Source organism: Chenopodium quinoa, unplaced genomic scaffold, assembly GCF_001683475.1.
Source record: "Chenopodium quinoa cultivar QQ74 unplaced genomic scaffold, ASM168347v1, whole genome shotgun sequence".
NCBI lineage: Eukaryota > Viridiplantae > Streptophyta > Magnoliopsida > Caryophyllales > Amaranthaceae > Chenopodium > Chenopodium quinoa.
Genome location: NW_018743920.1, coordinates 8,255,855 through 8,272,984, shown reverse-complemented (window position 1 = coordinate 8,272,984; position 17,130 = coordinate 8,255,855). Strand labels below are relative to the sequence as shown.

Here is a 17,130-nt window from a genome sequence, read left to right as displayed (position 1 = left end):
TAAAAATATATGCAAAAACTTAACATGTATGGAATTAAAAAAAAGGTTGAATCTTCAACTATAATCAATTATAGAGCAAATTAAGGATGTAATTGATGCTTAGCTAAGCAAACATATAAAAAAAATACTTAATGATATATTTTCTCTTTCAACGAAATTATACTTAAGTAATTTAGGGAAATGATGTTTCAAACAAAATTAATTTGTTTGATAAATCAAACTATCAATCAAGAGTAAACAAATAAAAATAAAAATAAATAAATAAATAAATAAAAACAATTGTTTCATAATTTATTTGTTTAATTAGTCAACATGATTATCTATTACTTGTATAGGACTAATCTGAGTTCAATACCCTAAACCCGAAAATTTGATGTATATTATCTTACATTGGATATCTAATAAAAGCATCAACACATTTTGATGATTAATTATACGTAGTATATGATTTATGATTGAATTTCTAACACTGTATAACAAAATCAATATAAAAGCTACGTTATGGAAAATTTCATCACATAAGAAGAGCTTTATACAAGTACTCCATAGAAGCAGAACCATGTGATGAACGGGTGATTATGTCTCGACAAAGGAATTCTATAAAATTTTATAAATTCGATAAATACGAGCTAAATGCCATAAAATATATTTCAATAACCTCTGCTAATTAACCTTCCTCTGATGATCATCAAATTAAGGCGAGAAATTATTTCTTTATCGCATCATACTGTTTGATTAACGTGCAATTACTTACAAAAAAACGTTAATTATGGCTTTCTTACTCTCTATAAGGGACTATAACCCTTATTCCACGCTATTCTTACATTAGAACTCAAGGGATTCTTCCTCACTTGCAACACCGACTTCCCACATTCTCATTTCTTGCTCTATACTTTCGCAACGATTCCTTTTTATGCACAAAATTATACTATATCGAAAATTTGATCAAAATAGGAAGCCAAATATGTCAAACAAAGCATTTTACTCCCAACTAAAACACAAAGAAAAAACACTTGGTGCTAAAAACACTAGCATCATTACTTGGTTTGTTGTCTTTACTTGTCTCATTCTTACTTTTTTATTAGCCTGTTTCAACTCTTCGCCATTTCTTAATGGCACAAATCTCTCTTACTTAGCCAATATTAGTACCGTGTTTTCTATCAATAGTAGTGGTTTTGGTATTGATTATGTGAAAGATCAAGGAAGAGTTGTAGAAAAATCCGATGAATGTGAAGGAAGATACGTCTATATACAAGATCTTCCTGGGAAATTTAATGAAGATTTGCTCGAAAAATGCAGCACTCTTAACAAATGGGTTAACATGTGTGAGTACCTTACAGACTTCGGCCTTGGGCCGGGGTTAAACTATTCTAGCACTCGTAATTGGTTTGCTACAAACCAATTTTCTTTAGAGGTTATATTTCATAATAGAATGAAGCAATATCGATGCTTGACTAATATTTCCTCTAAGGCATCGGCGGTGTATGTGCCATTTTATGCAGGGCTAGATGTAGGGAGGTACTTATGGGATGATTATGAAACTAAGGTTAGAGATAATGCGTCAATGGAAGTAGTTGAGTACCTCAAGGGAAAACCCGAGTGGAAGAAAATGTGGGGGCGCGACCATTTCCTAGTAGCCGGAAGGGTGTCATGGGATTTTAGAAGAGAAAGAGATAACAAGTTGGATTGGGGAAATAGTCTGTTCAACCTGCCTGAGGTTAAGAACATGACTAATTTAGTGATCGAATCGAGCCCTTGGAGCAACACTGACTTCGCGATACCTTATCCTACGTATTTTCACCCTTCAAGTGATGATGAGGTATATCATTGGCAAGAAAAAATGATGCAAAAGCAAAGGCCTTATTTGTTTTCCTTTGCTGGTGCTCCTAGGCCAGAACTTAAGGATTCTATAAGGAACGAAATTATCAACCAATGTTTAGGCTCGCAAGGTAAACACTGCAAGTTTGTAAGATGTGACGCGAACACTAAGAATTGTGATAAGCCAGAGACTGTTATGAGATTGTTTCAAAGCTCTATCTTTTGCTTACAACCTCCAGGGGACTCATACACTCGAAGATCAGCATTTGACTCGATTTTAGCAGGGTGCATTCCTGTTTTTTTCCACCCGGCTTCAGCTTACGTGCAATACTTATGGCATTTTCCGAAGAATTATACAAGTTACTCCGTGTTTATACCAATGGAAGATATAGCAAAAGGGGAGTTTGCCATTGAGAAAAGATTACTAGAGATACCAAAAGAAAAGGCGGTAGCTATGAGAGAAGAGGTCATCAAGTTGATTCCGAACGTGATTTATGCAAATCCTAATTCAAGATTAGAGAAATTTGAAGATGCATTTGATATTGCAGTGAAGGGAGTTTTGAGCCGAATTAAAACAGAGAATAATTCAATTTTACCTGATAATTTTCCTGAAGATCTTTCTTGGAAGTACAATTTTTTTGGAGGGGTAGAAAATCATGATGAGTGGGATCATTATTTTTCAAGGGAATAGTAAAGTTAGCAAGGAAAAAAAATGTAATAAAAGGGAAATTATAGGAGCAATTTATTTTTAGTTTGACATTTTTATTGTATGATCATCAAATCATATATTTTGTGGCATTATACATCTATGATCTATCTAATTAATGGGAGATTCTTTTTAGTACATTCTTTCCTTTGCTACACATGCCAAATATTCTATTGTTTGCATTTGACCAAAAATAATGTACAAGTACTCGTAATTATTCTTGATTTCTTGGTGATCATGGTCTTCATGGATATATTTGTTTTAGCCTCTTGAATCTTTGTCATATCGTTCTTGATTTAATTCCCTTGAAACACATAAAATTATATTATTTGACCAAGGATACCTAATAATTCTTGATTTCTTAGTGATCATTCATGGATAATAAATGCCTTAGCAAAAACTTGGTAGAAAATGAACCAAACACTACCCAAATAATCCTATAGAGCCACCATCAACAATAAAACCCAACAATGCACCATCATATACCACCACCACCACCACCACCGAGCGGGCACCACCATTAAATACTACCTCCGTGTATAATGATTCTCCTGGATCCCTCACGACTCAATACCAGCAGAAGTATAGAGCAAGCCCCATTTTATCAGTATAATAAGTGGGTGATAAACATGGTTTTATAGCATAGGCTAGAATTAATGAATGTATTTTACTCCTTTCAATAAAAAAACAAAAATAAAATAAAAATCTATAGAATTGTATAAATTACGTATATTTGTCAATTTCTCCATTCGGAAAATATATTGTCTATTTATTATTCCTAGACAGTTGTTTTTGAGAAAAAAATTAGATATGTTCCCAACTTTTTTTTTTTTTTTTTGGAATAGAGATATGTTCCCAACTTATATATATTTGTTCTAGTTGTTTAAGAGCTACTTCATAAATTTCACCCTAAAAAAAGGTCGAAATACTTGCAACCATGCATTATATAACCCGTACACTATACAATTAAGCCATACTCGATCCTAGAATTGTGTTAGAATGAGAAAAACAACTATTACTTTTGAAAATTACAACTTATGTAACAAGTGATAGCCTACAAAATAGGTTAATTCAGTCCAAATTCTTAATAAACATTGAAAGTTTCAGCTTCCTCCTCTTTTGTTCCTCATTTTCAGCCCCAAAAAAAAAAATCACTCTCATTTCCAACATTGTACCCACGAAAATCCTCAATCTTATGAATCAAAATTTTTAATGTGATTTAATCTTATGGTTATTTCATGTTACAACTATTCTTATTGAATCCTATGTCCTCCATATTTGTCTTGATTCATCTTCTTAATGATACACCGGAGAGCGAGAGCTCATCGCGGAAAGATGCATAAAACAACCGTGGCAATATGTAAGAATAAATTCTGGTTGCTTATTATATCCTTATTCACAATATGGTCACTTTTGATCTGCCTAAATTATTCGTCTTTGATCGATAGTGTAGCTTCTTTAGCAAAATTTTACGTATATTCTGTAAATTACCAACATGAGATTCCAATTATTGCTAACCCTAGATACACCGAAAGTATTAGTTCCACCTTAGATGAAAGTAATGCCAACAACACCACTAGCATTAGGGAAGAAACAGAGGAAAAAACAGGGGAAATACAAGAAGAAACAGAGGCAAAAACAGAGGAAACAGGGGATGATGAGATTGATAAGATTTTAGATGTGAATATGAAGGATCTTGTCGAAGACAGTGATCATAAATCATCTATTAGAGTTATCGAGAAGAGCGATCAAGATGAAATCATCAAGGAAACGGCGGTAGCTAGGGAAACAATGAACGAGAAACCACAACAAATTCCAACTTCTAAGAAGAAGAAAAGGAAAGGGAGACCTAAAAGGAGGAAACCTCCTAAGAATTTGCCAAATACTCAAGTAGTGAATACAAATTATAATCAAGAATCATCATGGAACAACAATGTAGGTGAAGAGAAATCCGATGTCTCGCCTCCTCCACCACCACCACCACCACCACCATCTCCACCGCCGCCATCCCCACCTCCACCTCCACCCCGGGTATGCAAAACGGCGCAAAAGTCTGACCCAAAATCCTGCTCGGGGCGCTACATTTTTGTACACACACTCCCTAGGAGGTTCAATGTAGACTTACTAAGGATTGCAAGTCTCTTGACTTATGGATGGATATGTGTGAATATGTGAGGAATTCAGGTCTAGGCCCTGAGCTTCCAAACTCGGACCATGTTTTCTCCGAGCATGGGTGGTTCGCAACTAACCAATTCTTACTAGAAGTGATCTTCCATAATAGGATGAAGCAGTATGATTGCTTAACAAATGATTCTTCTATTGCATCCGCTATCTTTGTACCATTCTACACAGGACTCGACGTAGCACGACACTTGTGGAATACGGACTCCGATATAAGAGACTCGGGTGGATTCGAGTTAGTCAGACTACTTAAGAGGAACCCAGAGTGGAAGAGATGGTGGGGCAGAGATCATTTCTTTGCTGCAGGAAGAATTACATGGGATTTTAGAAGGTCAGCAAACAAGAATGATCCCGATTGGGGAACTAAATTCCTTTACTTACCCGAAGCTAAAAACATGACTGGTTTAGTGATCGAATCATCGCCTTGGAATAGCAACGATTTCGGGATACCATATCCGACTTATTTTCACCCTTCAAATGATGCAAAGGTCTTTCAATGGCAAAACCGAATGAAAAAACAGAGGAGAAGAAATTTATTTTCTTTTGCCGGGGCCCCGAGACCCGATTGACCCGACTCGATACGAAACCAATTGATCAACCAATGTGAGAGTTCCAAGAAATGTATGATGATTCACTGCAATAATTGGAAGAATAAGTGCCATAAACCAGCTGAATTAATGAAGATGTTTCAAAGCTCTCATTTCTGCTTGCAGCCTCCAGGAGACTCTTATACTAGAAGATCCACTTTCGACTCGATACTTGCGGGTTGTATACCCGTTTTCTTCCACCCGGGTTCGGCTTACATTCAATACTTGTGGCATCTCCCTAGGGAGTTTACCAAGTACTCAGTTTTTATCCCTATGTATGAGGTAAGGGATGGTAAAGTTAGCATACAAAAAGTGTTGGAGAAAATTTCTGCTCAAAGAGTTGATAAAATGAGAGAAGAGATTATAAACCTAATTCCTAAGATAATATATGCTGATCCTAGGTGTAAATTAGAGAGTTTGGAAGATGCATTCGACGTCACGGTGAAGGGGGTGTTGGAGAGAGTTAGAAGGATTAAGGAAGACATGAGAAATGGGAGGGATGATAGTTTTGGTTATGATGAAAGGCAAGCATGGAAATATAGGTGGCTTGGGAAGTTGGAGGAACATGAATGGGATCCTTATTTTTCTGGTTCTTTTGATTCTAGGAATTTTACAAATTTTTAGGTTACTCAGATTTAGTTTGGTAGAAGAGTTTTTTCTTGCAACTTTTTGTCTTTGGTAGATTTTGTAGGGAAAATCTAAGGGGATTGATTTGTTTTTCTTGGTGGCACAAGTACAATTCTTTTTTTATTCTGTTTCTTGTGTTGCTAAGCTAAGTTAGTTCATTTAAGAACTAGCTTTTGATGTTTTGTCATGGAAATGGACCATTAAGATCTATCAATTCCAACAATTTACTACTATCATTTTATTCAAGTGTAGCATGATCAACTTGTTACAGATCAAAACTCTTACTATGTGTTATAAGTGCAATGAGAAAAGAAATCAACGGACCTTATGTTAAGCACTCATGTAAAATGAAAATCTAATGTATGATCAAGTAGTCGAGCCCATCTAAAAAAAAAAAAAACTGCATATGTTGATTTGCTCCCATATGTATGTATGTCAAAGCGCACGGTTTGGTAGGAAAAGAAGTCGCAACATATATTGGAGTTTCATACTACCAATGCTTAAGTAGCTAGACAAGTCTATATTAATGTCTCCAAAAGGCAAGGTAATTATTAAATCTGGATAATATTAGAGATACCATCACAACTCGGTTTATTGTTACATAAAATTCATGCTATGTACTATAAGCCTGCACAAGTGCACAACATTATACGATGAAAATTTAACAAACATTGATATGCCCCAGCCGGCCAGCCCCCAAGTAGAACACTGATAATTGTGACAAGATTGTTATTTACAAATTAACCAAGTTACTCAATGTCCACATTTTGGTGATATGAAGTAATAATACAAAGTTTTTCCACGATGGCATGATTCATGTTCAAGCATGGTAAGCCAACTTCTTACATGAAGGCATGATTCATGCATGTTCGAGTATGTAGTAGCTAACCACATAATAGTATAACATAAAATCAATAGCATAATGAAATATATTGGTAAGTAATAAATTTAGGAATTATCAACAGTACTAATAAAGATGAGGGATTCCTGACACCTTAATAAATCACATGTTGACAATTTGGTAATATAATAAACAATCATCCCTTGCTTCTCTTCATTACTAATGCAACATAATTTCGAAATAGATACATAATTTCGAAATAGCCACATAGTTGTTTCAAACTCATTCTCGAAACTTTATAAAGGTATTGATAGTTGTCTTACGATTCCAAACTAGCTTATATGACCCCAAGGGACAACCCTTGCATTCAAATTAATTTTGGAAAAATTTCTTAAGAGTCCATTTTGGTGGTAAGTATCATCTAATTTGCCTTCAGATAGTTCAGCGTAAATTCCATTCTAATATTACAATTTCAGACCTTAATCTTATCACAATAACAGCGTTTGTAGTCCAACGGTTAGGATAATTGCCTTCCAAGCAATAGACCCGGGTTCGACTCCCGGCAAACGCATTTTTAAACCCCTTTTTTTTTTTTACATTGACCCACTCAATCATAAGTGGGCCATCAATCAGATATTACAACAACCCATTTAACCATCCATCCAATCCTGACCACAAAAGGGCATTTTCGTCCACCACTTCAAAAAAAAAAAAAAAAATCAATCATAAATTCCATTGTCTTACTCGAACGACACCGTAAAGGTCGCGTGTAAACCTCACATTATCCACACAAATACAACTTCTCACTTTCTCTCTCTAACCGTCAATGGCCGGAGCACCTCGTACGTCTCTCTCTCCAACTCGCTTAATCATTCCTCCTATCTCCGTCGCCGGAAATATCTTCCGGCTGAAATTATCTTCCTCCGGCATCGTCAGCCACCGCTGCTATGTCGCCGGCGGCGGATTGTCTACTTGCGCCGCCTTCCAAACTCCGGTAATTTCCGAAGGTCCTTCATGTATTTTCGTCGGTCCTGTTGAAACAGCTAGCCAAGAAACCCTAGAAGCTCTTTATCGCCAGGTATTATCAGTTCATCTTGATTGAATCAATGTAATTCATGGTTTGATTGATTTTAATTTGGTTTTGATTTTTTTTTTTTTTTTTTTTTTTGAAATGGATAGGCAAAGGATTCGTATTACAGTGGGAAACCGTTGATAATGGATGACATGTTTGATAGAGTTGAGGTGATTTTGTTGAAATGATCTCTAATTTAATTGAATTGAATTGATGAATTGCTGCTGAATTTGTGGTTTTGTGATGGTGGAACAGTTGAAATTGAGGTGGTATGGGTCGAAATACGTGATGAAGTATCCAAGGTGTAGTTTACGCCGGCAATCTACTTATGCTGATGCTCAGGTGAACTACTTTATTTTCTGTTTGTTGTTATTTCTACTACAATTAACTGTTTAAACGACTCGTGAAAAGTTGAATTATGCTGATTAAATGTGTTTCTGCTATTTAATTTACAAGAGCAGAACTGGAATTTAATAGACTAAGTCAAAAATTGACCTGGCCTAGGATTGACACAAATTTGCTCGAAAGATTTGGAGTTTTGATTAGGATTGTTAAATCCGAAAGTGTAAAGGAAAAAGGGTGAAAATTCTACTTAAAAGAGGTCTTGACCAATCTAATTCTGATATCTTATCCTTCAAAAAGTAGTGTGAAGCGTCTGCAATTATTTTACGATGTGATGATGATGATGTAGCTAAGCTACATCAGTGTGATGGTGTAGACATTCTGTCTGAGTAGAAATTTTACTTTAAGAAAATTAATGCAATATGACTTGTGGCATTTAGTGCTTTTCTGGCTTAGAGAGGAGTTCTACAACTTTACCTATTTCGAAGTATCAAAGCCCTTTGTGTAAGCAAGTCTTCACTTTAGTATCTGCTTATGGAGTTATGGTTACTAAGAAGTACCAAATCAGTGTTCTGTGTGAGCTGAAAAATTAATTGAAATTGAGCATTTGACCTCGTTAGACTGAATGTGTTATAATTTATTCCTCTGCCTTGGTTACCTTTTGAAATAAGGTTAAGGTTAATGATCTATGTTTTCATTATTGACCTGCAGTTTAGGGCAATTTTAAGGATGTAGACTCAAAAGATGGACACACAGTCCTCAATCACTTTTATTTTGTAGTGCAAATTATCTGTGATATACTCTTATGATGCCCGTCATGATAATATGTACAAACATTTTTGGGATGGGAGGGGGGAGAAGATGAAAAGGCTAGGCAAATTATTGAGTTTTGAAGGATGTGGCGTGTAAGTTTGTTTTGGGGGCTGGTAAGACTGTCCTCTTATCACCTTTGCAAGTATGTAGGCACATATCAGTTGACTTTAAAATACTTAATCAAGATCCCTGGTAATTGCTGTTACACAGACCGTTTATGGTTATACCTGTTGTAGTGTAGCCACATTTCTACATTGGTTGAAATTGGCTAATTATCACATGTGCTGTCATGGGCAAGAAACATACTTCACTTTCCTGTCAGATTACCCACCTCCCAAACCTCCCCCTCTCTTCCCCAAATAAATATTGGAGGAAATTAGAGAAAAGGAAAGAAAGGCAAAGGAGAAAATTGGTAATTTGTTACTAAAGCTTCTGACTACTTCCTCCTTTGTTAATGCCAATTTGTTCCTAGTTTAGAAATTTTGTAACTTTTTATTAATAGTAAGAGCAACTGTATAATCCACTATAGTTTTGTCATTTTGAAAAGAAATTTGTTAGTGCTTTCCATGTTGAATAGAAAGATATTTGTATATTAGTTGAAGATGTAATGACATGTATGTAGGGCAGGAAGACCCTTCGCAGGTGTTTGCTTTGGCGAGCGTCTGGTTTTTGATACTTGCATTCGGTGGTGCGGTATGCCTTGTGCCCATGTTATACACCATCAACTTAGCTTATCAGGATGCTTTGAATTCAGAAACAGTCTACAGCAGCCATCCAGCTGCAGTGGAGTTTCTTGGCATGTTGAACACTGTGCTTTTCATTCTTCTGGGTTCCATTATTGGCTGCCCAATTGCTTCAGCTTCTGGTAATTTTGCATCCAGCCTTTTCATTACCATTGCTTTACTCTGTTAGTCTGTTGAATTGATTCAAACTGGTATGATAGCAGTGTGCCCTTAGACCTTCAACCTCATAGTATATAGCTGCCATATGTATTAAATCTTTAACAGTGAATACAGAAATAGATTGCCATGTCATTCTTGATCACTACAGGTTTTGTTACTTGCGAAACCAAGTGGAAAATAGTTATTTGAACAGTTAAATAATAACCTTATTGGGTTGAATGTCATGAAAAAGAAAAAAAAACTGATGACCATCATTATCCAAGTTTGGTTGATGAATAAGTTTAAGGATGAAAGGGGAAAATGTGGTTCTGCAATATTGCTTTCTTTGGTCAACCATGGTTAAATGACACCAATAATCATCTGTCATCTAATGCCCATATTCACTGTTCAGCTAGAGCACTACAAGGCCTGTGGCGGAATGATCTAGTGGCGCTGAAAGGAGCTTGTCCAAATTGTGGAGAAGAGGTTAGCTTACTGAATTTGCACTTTTACCTCTAGAAATCTTTTATTAAGGCTGTGTCCTCATTGTAATAATTGAATCCGAGTGATTTGTACATAGTAGTATCTTTCTCACAGATATTGCTGGCAAAAATTTTCAGGTCTTTGCATTTGTGAGGTCAGATCATAGCCATAGCTCTTCTCATAGATCAGATTGTCATGTATGCGAATGCCGGCTTGAATTCCGCACCAAAGCTGAGGTAAATTAAGTTTCCTTTAGCTTCACAATGTGGATTGGATGACAATTTTGGTATGTTGCTACAAGTGGCTACAACTTTATTTTCTGACTACATATATCAAAATATACAGCATAAGAACCAATGTAACCCAAGATCTTGCACTAAATTGAATTAGCAAGTTTTTTGTTCCATGTATATGTGGGCCTTCATCCCTATTTAACCACTCACTAGCCATAAGTCCATGACTGTTTAATGTTTATAGATTGTTGGTTAACTTGGTTTTGGCTTATGTAGTTTGGAGATTGTGTTGAAATTGCTTGACATTCCTTATATCTATCATTTTGCAGCAATCCATTTCAAAACTTGGCAGACGATGGGTTCATGGTCGTGTATACCTGATATCTGATAGACGAAGTCGCCGGCGTTAAACATTCACACGATAACCAGGGCAAGAGAGAGTTAAATGTGATTTTGAGTTCATGTACAGTAGGACAATTCTTTTGAAGCTGAGCACAGGCTGGTAGTACAAAATTCAAAGCATACAGCAAAGCAAAATTTATACAGTTGGTCAGTTGGACATTAGTGTAAGCGTAATACCATACTGTAGCCTCCTTCCTGCCTAGCTAAGTATAAATCTCCCATATTGTGTATGAAAGCTATAGTTCCCTATTTTCCTTTTCTTACTTATTATTTTCTTGTCTGAGATGGTTATTACACATGCCAAGACACTCGACTTTATGATATTTATCTTAGTATTTCTTTCCATCGGCATGGAAAATTGTATGATTGAGATGCTAAGGGGGTTTTTTTTTTTTTTTTTTTTTTTGGCATTTATTTAGTGCAATTTATAGTTAATTCTTCAACTTAATGATAGGAGAATTACTCTATTAAGCATGTTTTTTTTACTAATAGCTATTAAATCATTAGAACAATTTCCCTTGTGATGCTTGAGAGCTAGTTGTAAAGTTCACTATCAACTGAGATTTAAATAGCCTGTGATCACAATTGGAATGGATCAAATTCAAAATTCAATAGGCATATCAAATCTGTATTTCAACAAGGCAAAGGGGTAGTCTTTTTTTGAATCCCTCAAAGAAGGAACGCTAAATTTATCAAAATTATTAGAACTTCCATGAGGTGACGAGTAAGAACTTTGCTATCAATTTAAATGCTAACGAGTTTGTGCTTCACAATAAAACTAAGAAAGTACAAACTTTAAACAAATTTTTCATACAACTGTGATAATGGAATCATCTAGCTGTTCCAGGCAAATCAGAAAATTTGGCGCCAAATCATCTTAATATTGATCAAGAATAATTCTTGCCACCTAGTCAATCAAAAGTGTCCCAAGCTGTATACTAGAATCCATGCAAGCTGTAAAAACAGGAGACGGAACTCAGTTTCCAGCGACGCATCAAACAGAAAAAACTTAGAATGTTATGTTGAGACGGCAAAGGGGCTTACCAAAAAGAGAGTCATTGATGCAAAAAGCCCTTCCTGGAGGAGAGCACCATGACCATCATATTCTTCCTCGTCAACCTTCAGTATCAATGCATAATACCCATACACGATGGCAGTGGAAAGAGCCAAGAACCTGTAACCATACAGCAGAAATGCAATGAATAATGAATCATCAGGAAGAAAAGGGCAAGAGACAATCGAACAGAGCATGATGACATGACATGAGCAGAAACCTAATTCCTTAAATATAAGACCGTAATAATACTGTGGCCTCAACTTTAGAATTTCAGTTGTGTCCAGGCAAAAACACCTTGAAGATAAGTTGGGCAGCTCTTCATTTCTTACCACTGACTTCATTTCTTACCACTGACATAGGAAGCTTCCAAGTACAATCTAAAGAGCTACAATTTAGGATTTGTGATTGTTACCTTAAAAAAAACCTAATCAGAACTTATTAGCCCAATAGCCCCTATATGAGCTTATTTCTCCTTATTCAGGAATAATATGGTCTTATTGGCCCCTATCCAAAATTAATTAGTTGCGCTTTGAACTTTAGCGGTTTAGCCCTTACTTGAACTTATCTAAACTTCACCTATTTTTCCTGAACTATTCTAACCTATTAGTCCTTATTTAAACTTTATATAATAAGGTATTAATTTTCTTAAAGCTTGGTGTTTCAAGGTGAAAAGAACAAAGCCTACAAGATGTCGGATCAAGTCATAGCAGCAAAGATAATGTCACTTCTGTATCTACAAGAACATAAGATTGATATGAAAATACAGATGTACAAGCTATTCTTCTTTAGAAAAACAAAAAAAAAAACCCTGAAAGACTCAAAGTAATTCAACTAAGTAAGCTAACTAACACACATAACCCATCAATTTTCCTACCGAATATAATAATAACAAATAATCATCCAACATATAAAAGGAATTCCTATATACAACCAGGAGAACCAATGTGTTGTACTCATAATATTTTACAAGATACAGACACGCCACAATAATGAAATCTATAATGCTCAAATGTCAATGACCACCTGTTATATTCCATAATGCTAACGGAAAATCCAGAGCAAATTGATTTGCAATCATAAAACAACTACAGTAATTTGGAAGAATCAAGCCGAAGTAATTCAAGGCAAATGTTGATGCGGAAATAATCATTCATAATAAAACCAAAATGCACTCTAACACACTGTCTGTATAATAGGAGTATTTCTAAGAGCAACTTACAATATGAGCCATACACCTCCGACCAAAGGGATCGCACCCCAAATCAAACCACACACGAGGCCCACGATTTGTCGAGTCCAATGTAGAACATCCCCTAGTTGATCCTGGAGAAGAAATAAACAGCTCAACAATCAATAACAGACATGCTCAAAATAGACAAAAGGCAACCTAATACTCTCCCATCTATACATAAACCCTCTCACGAGTAACATTCAATTGATCAATACCAATAAACAAACTATCTAGCAATAGTAATTTCACCAGAGAATGGATTCACTAATTCATCAGTTCAATGTTATTTGGAACTAAAACCCAAAATCCCATTGATTAAGATTAGCTAAACCTTCAACAAGCCTACACATTGAGATTGACTATAACTTGGATTAACCATAATTTGACTGATTTGGTAAAGCTTCAACAATCCTATAATCAAGATTAACCAAATCAACTACACCAATTGAAATAAATTATACCTTACAATAAATCTCATTACTTTGGAAGATTGGCGGAAACTCCAATAATCCCACTAATAAAGATGGACTAACTCCAATCTTCTACATAATCATAAATCAATCATATTAATCTCAAACTTAACTAACCAATCCAGTTCTTAAACATCAATACGAAATTCATGATTATTTTTTTTTTCTAAAAGGAAGAAATAATTTCAAAGATAAGAAAGTTAACCTTATCCCAGGAAACATCAGGATCAAACAATTTGCCCAATTTAAAAGGAGAAGAGTGACCACTCTGATGCTGATGGGTCAATTTCGATGCTTTCTTATCCTTCATCCTTGTAACTCAAATCTTAAAACCCAGAAATTAAAACAAAATTTAGGGTTTATGAGCAATAATCTGGGCAATTAAGGAAATAAAGCTTTAAAATAGGGGTTTGGGGAAGTGGGTAAAATTTGTATGGTGAATATATGTAAGCTGACAACAATGGTAGGTGGGGTAAGCTTGGGATCTGAAAAAGACAACGATGATGAAGTTATGAATTATGTTGATTGAATTGAAAGTGTTAATATTAAATTAGGGTTTTTTCTAGATGAGGAAAGCACGTGGTCAGACCAGAAATTTGTAGGTGTTTATGATCTGTAAATTCTAGATTCTGGGATCAATGCAAACTTAAACAAAGAGGAAGATAAGAGAGAGAGTACTAGAGTAGTGGTGTTGAGAGGGGATTGAGTGTTTTTTGGTTTGAGGATGTTGGTGTAGATGAATGACGGAGTCACAATCCTACCATGATTCGGGGACCTGAATTCTGTGTTCAAATTTATCTTGGAAGAGTCCTACATATGTTAAACGATCAAGATTTGACAAACAATATCCTAACATACTCATTCAAGGAAAGGAAAGGGGGTCGAATACACGTGACCAAGTTGGGATCGGCCTATCTGGCTATCTCCACACTAAGGAGTTTAGTCCGTTGTACTGGACTTGATTGAACTATGAGGTTCTTGTCTGCATAGAAACCTTTATCTTACCTACCAAATGGGGGAAAATATGGGCATATCTTGTGTTGGATAAATGACACACATTGATTCATTCAATAAAGTGAATTGCAACAATTTTTAACTAAGAGAAAAATTATCTAAATAAACATCCCACGAAATTGCCATAAGAAAAGATGGAGAGAAAGTTAACACAACATTATCATCAAATGACTTTAAATTTTTGTGAGTTATAAAAAAACCCATCAAAATACTTTCAAATGTCTTCAATCCCTTAAATTGGATTTTCAAAGATGTAATTAACAAATAAACACAATTAAGGGTGTGTTTTATTCACCTTATTTTTTACTTATCTGAACTTAACTTAATTTATCTAAAGTGATCTGAACTTATTAAAGGTTTTTTAGTTATAATTTGAACTTGGGTAACCCTTATCAAAACTTATATTTCTTGAACTAAATTTATCTGAACTTATTTTTCCTACAGCCCTGAATTGAACTGAATTTATTAAACTTGAAATAAGTGAAAATAAGTTGAATAAACCAGGTCCTAAGAAAGTAATGAACCCTTAATGACTCTTCGGGTGACAAAATTTTGTCTTAATCCTCATTGTTCGAATCACATGATGTATAGTTGGAAAAATGGGTTCAACAAACATTTTAAGGGCAATATTTTTTTTAAGAATGTGAATCAGTTTAATAGGATTGAATATTACATTGGTTGAAAATATCGTAATTAAATTTTGAAACATAATTATCGCGGAATCGAAGAAGGGGTGAAGACGGAAGAGGTTAGAGGTGCATTGTATGTAATTTCTGCCTAATTGATTGAATGATTGTCACTAGAGTGTATCGATATACATAGTGTAAAAATAGCAGAGGTGGAAGTTATAATTTTTTTTTTTTTATTTGGAGAAGTGGAAGTTATTTGGAGGTTATTGTAAAATAAATAAATAAATAAAATTACACAAAGTTACAGGATTGGAGTTTTGGGGTAATGTACTGATTAGTTAGAAAAAAAATGTTAAATTAAAATATAGATGACAACAATCTACTTAATGAAAAAGAAGAATCAAAACTAAATAATTAATCCCCAATTATGTTTTGTAGACTTTTAGAATTTAGATTTTCTTGTACACTAGTGCAGTAAAAAAGGAATTCTAAATAATGAGAAAAGGAACCATCTAATAATGAAAAAAAGGAACCAAATCTAAATAAGTGATCCCCAATTATATTTTTAGGCCTTTTGCTTTCAGAATTTAGATTTCCTTGCACCGTATTGTTAGACTATTAGTGAAGCAATTCCAATGGCAAGTCAATTGTCAAATTAGCTTGTCATGCCACATAAGTTTTTAATCTTATTATCTTTCTAGCTAGTTTGAGTTTCAATAGCTAGCTATTAAAGCAACTCAAATGGTAAGCTAATTAGCAAATTAGTTTGTTATGCTACATAAGATTTTAAGCTAATCTCTTTTGTAGCTAGTTTGTGCCCCAATGATTAGCTACTAGCTTGTGATTAAAATGAACTTTTATTTCTTAATTAGCATTTTAAATTTAATTATATTATATCAACCCATCTTTTTAGCAAGTTTTTTTTTGTCAATAATTATTAAAAAAATTCTTGCTAACAAGCGCCTCAGGGCGTAAGATAACTACTTAATATATTATTTAAAATAGTATTACGTTCGGAATGTATGACAAAATCACGCGTCGGTCGGTGTAATCAATGTTAATTTTACTTTAATATTTCCACATTTAGTTTTCTTATCTAATATGAGTAAAAACGATGGGAGATGAACGTTTGGTGTTAGATGTATTATCTCTAATACGCATTACAAGTTATCTTAATCATTGTCATAATATTTATTGGCTACTTTAAGTAGATTGCTAAGTACCGCCAGCAAAATTTATCACACCGCCAATATTTCAAGCAAAGGGACAACATTGCCCTTACTAAAATCTTTCCCCATTTTCTTTCTCTAACTTTAGTCCATCCACCACTTCTAAAACAACCACATCAACCACCACCAATCACAATCGCCGCGCAACCACCACTATCTATACCAAACTGCCAATAATAATAACAATTAATTATAATAATTTTCTAATAATAATAAAACTAATTATAATTATTATCAAATAATAATAACAATTAATTACAATAATTTTTTTTTTAAAAAACCGATTGTCGGTAACTGGCGGTCAAAACCGATTGATCGGTGCGGTCAACCGATTTTGACCGTCAATTACCAGTGGTGGTCAACTGGTTTTGAGTGCCGGTTACCGGCCACCGATTTTATTTATTTATTTTTAAAAAAAAAAACTTAAATTCAAAACAAAAAACTAATCGGAAAACTTACCTCCTTCCCCAGATTTCTAGCCATGCCGTCACCGTCAACGCCCAGGTACCGACGT

At 34.7% G+C, this 17,130-nt stretch overlaps 3 protein-coding genes, 1 non-coding gene and 1 pseudogene across 4 annotated transcripts; 4 read left to right on the top strand and 1 right to left on the bottom strand.

Moving 5' to 3' along the window:
* The first annotated feature begins 774 nt into the window (after positions 1-774).
* On the top strand, positions 775-2,616 carry LOC110687638 (probable xyloglucan galactosyltransferase GT11). The gene has a single exon (XM_021864275.1). It carries the CDS (start codon positions 914-916, stop codon positions 2,507-2,509), a length of 1,596 nt encoding a protein of 531 aa, XP_021719967.1. The 5' UTR covers positions 775-913; the 3' UTR covers positions 2,510-2,616.
* A 1,382-nt stretch (positions 2,617-3,998) lies between these two features.
* Positions 3,999-6,396, top strand: LOC110688404 (annotated as a pseudogene).
* Positions 6,397-7,259: 863 nt separating this feature from the next.
* TRNAG-UCC lies at positions 7,260-7,331 on the top strand. The gene has a single exon. It is a non-coding gene; the product is annotated as a tRNA-Gly (tRNA).
* A 139-nt stretch (positions 7,332-7,470) lies between these two features.
* LOC110688405 (PGR5-like protein 1B, chloroplastic) lies at positions 7,471-11,331 on the top strand. Its single transcript, XM_021865144.1, has 7 exons — positions 7,471-7,838; positions 7,940-8,002; positions 8,088-8,174; positions 9,615-9,852; positions 10,281-10,354; positions 10,489-10,587; positions 10,914-11,331. Exons 1-7 carry the CDS (start codon positions 7,587-7,589, stop codon positions 10,992-10,994), a joined length of 894 nt encoding a protein of 297 aa, XP_021720836.1. The 5' UTR covers positions 7,471-7,586; the 3' UTR covers positions 10,995-11,331.
* Positions 11,332-11,701: 370 nt separating this feature from the next.
* On the bottom strand, positions 11,702-14,690 carry LOC110688406 (uncharacterized protein C20orf24 homolog). Its single transcript, XM_021865145.1, has 4 exons — positions 13,950-14,690; positions 13,263-13,366; positions 12,031-12,160; positions 11,702-11,940 (listed from the first exon to the last, which is right to left on the bottom strand). The coding sequence occupies exons 1-4, from the start codon at positions 14,052-14,054 to the stop codon at positions 11,902-11,904; spliced, it is 378 nt and encodes a 125-aa protein (XP_021720837.1). The 5' UTR covers positions 14,055-14,690; the 3' UTR covers positions 11,702-11,901.
* Between the last annotated feature and the right edge of the window lie 2,440 nt (positions 14,691-17,130).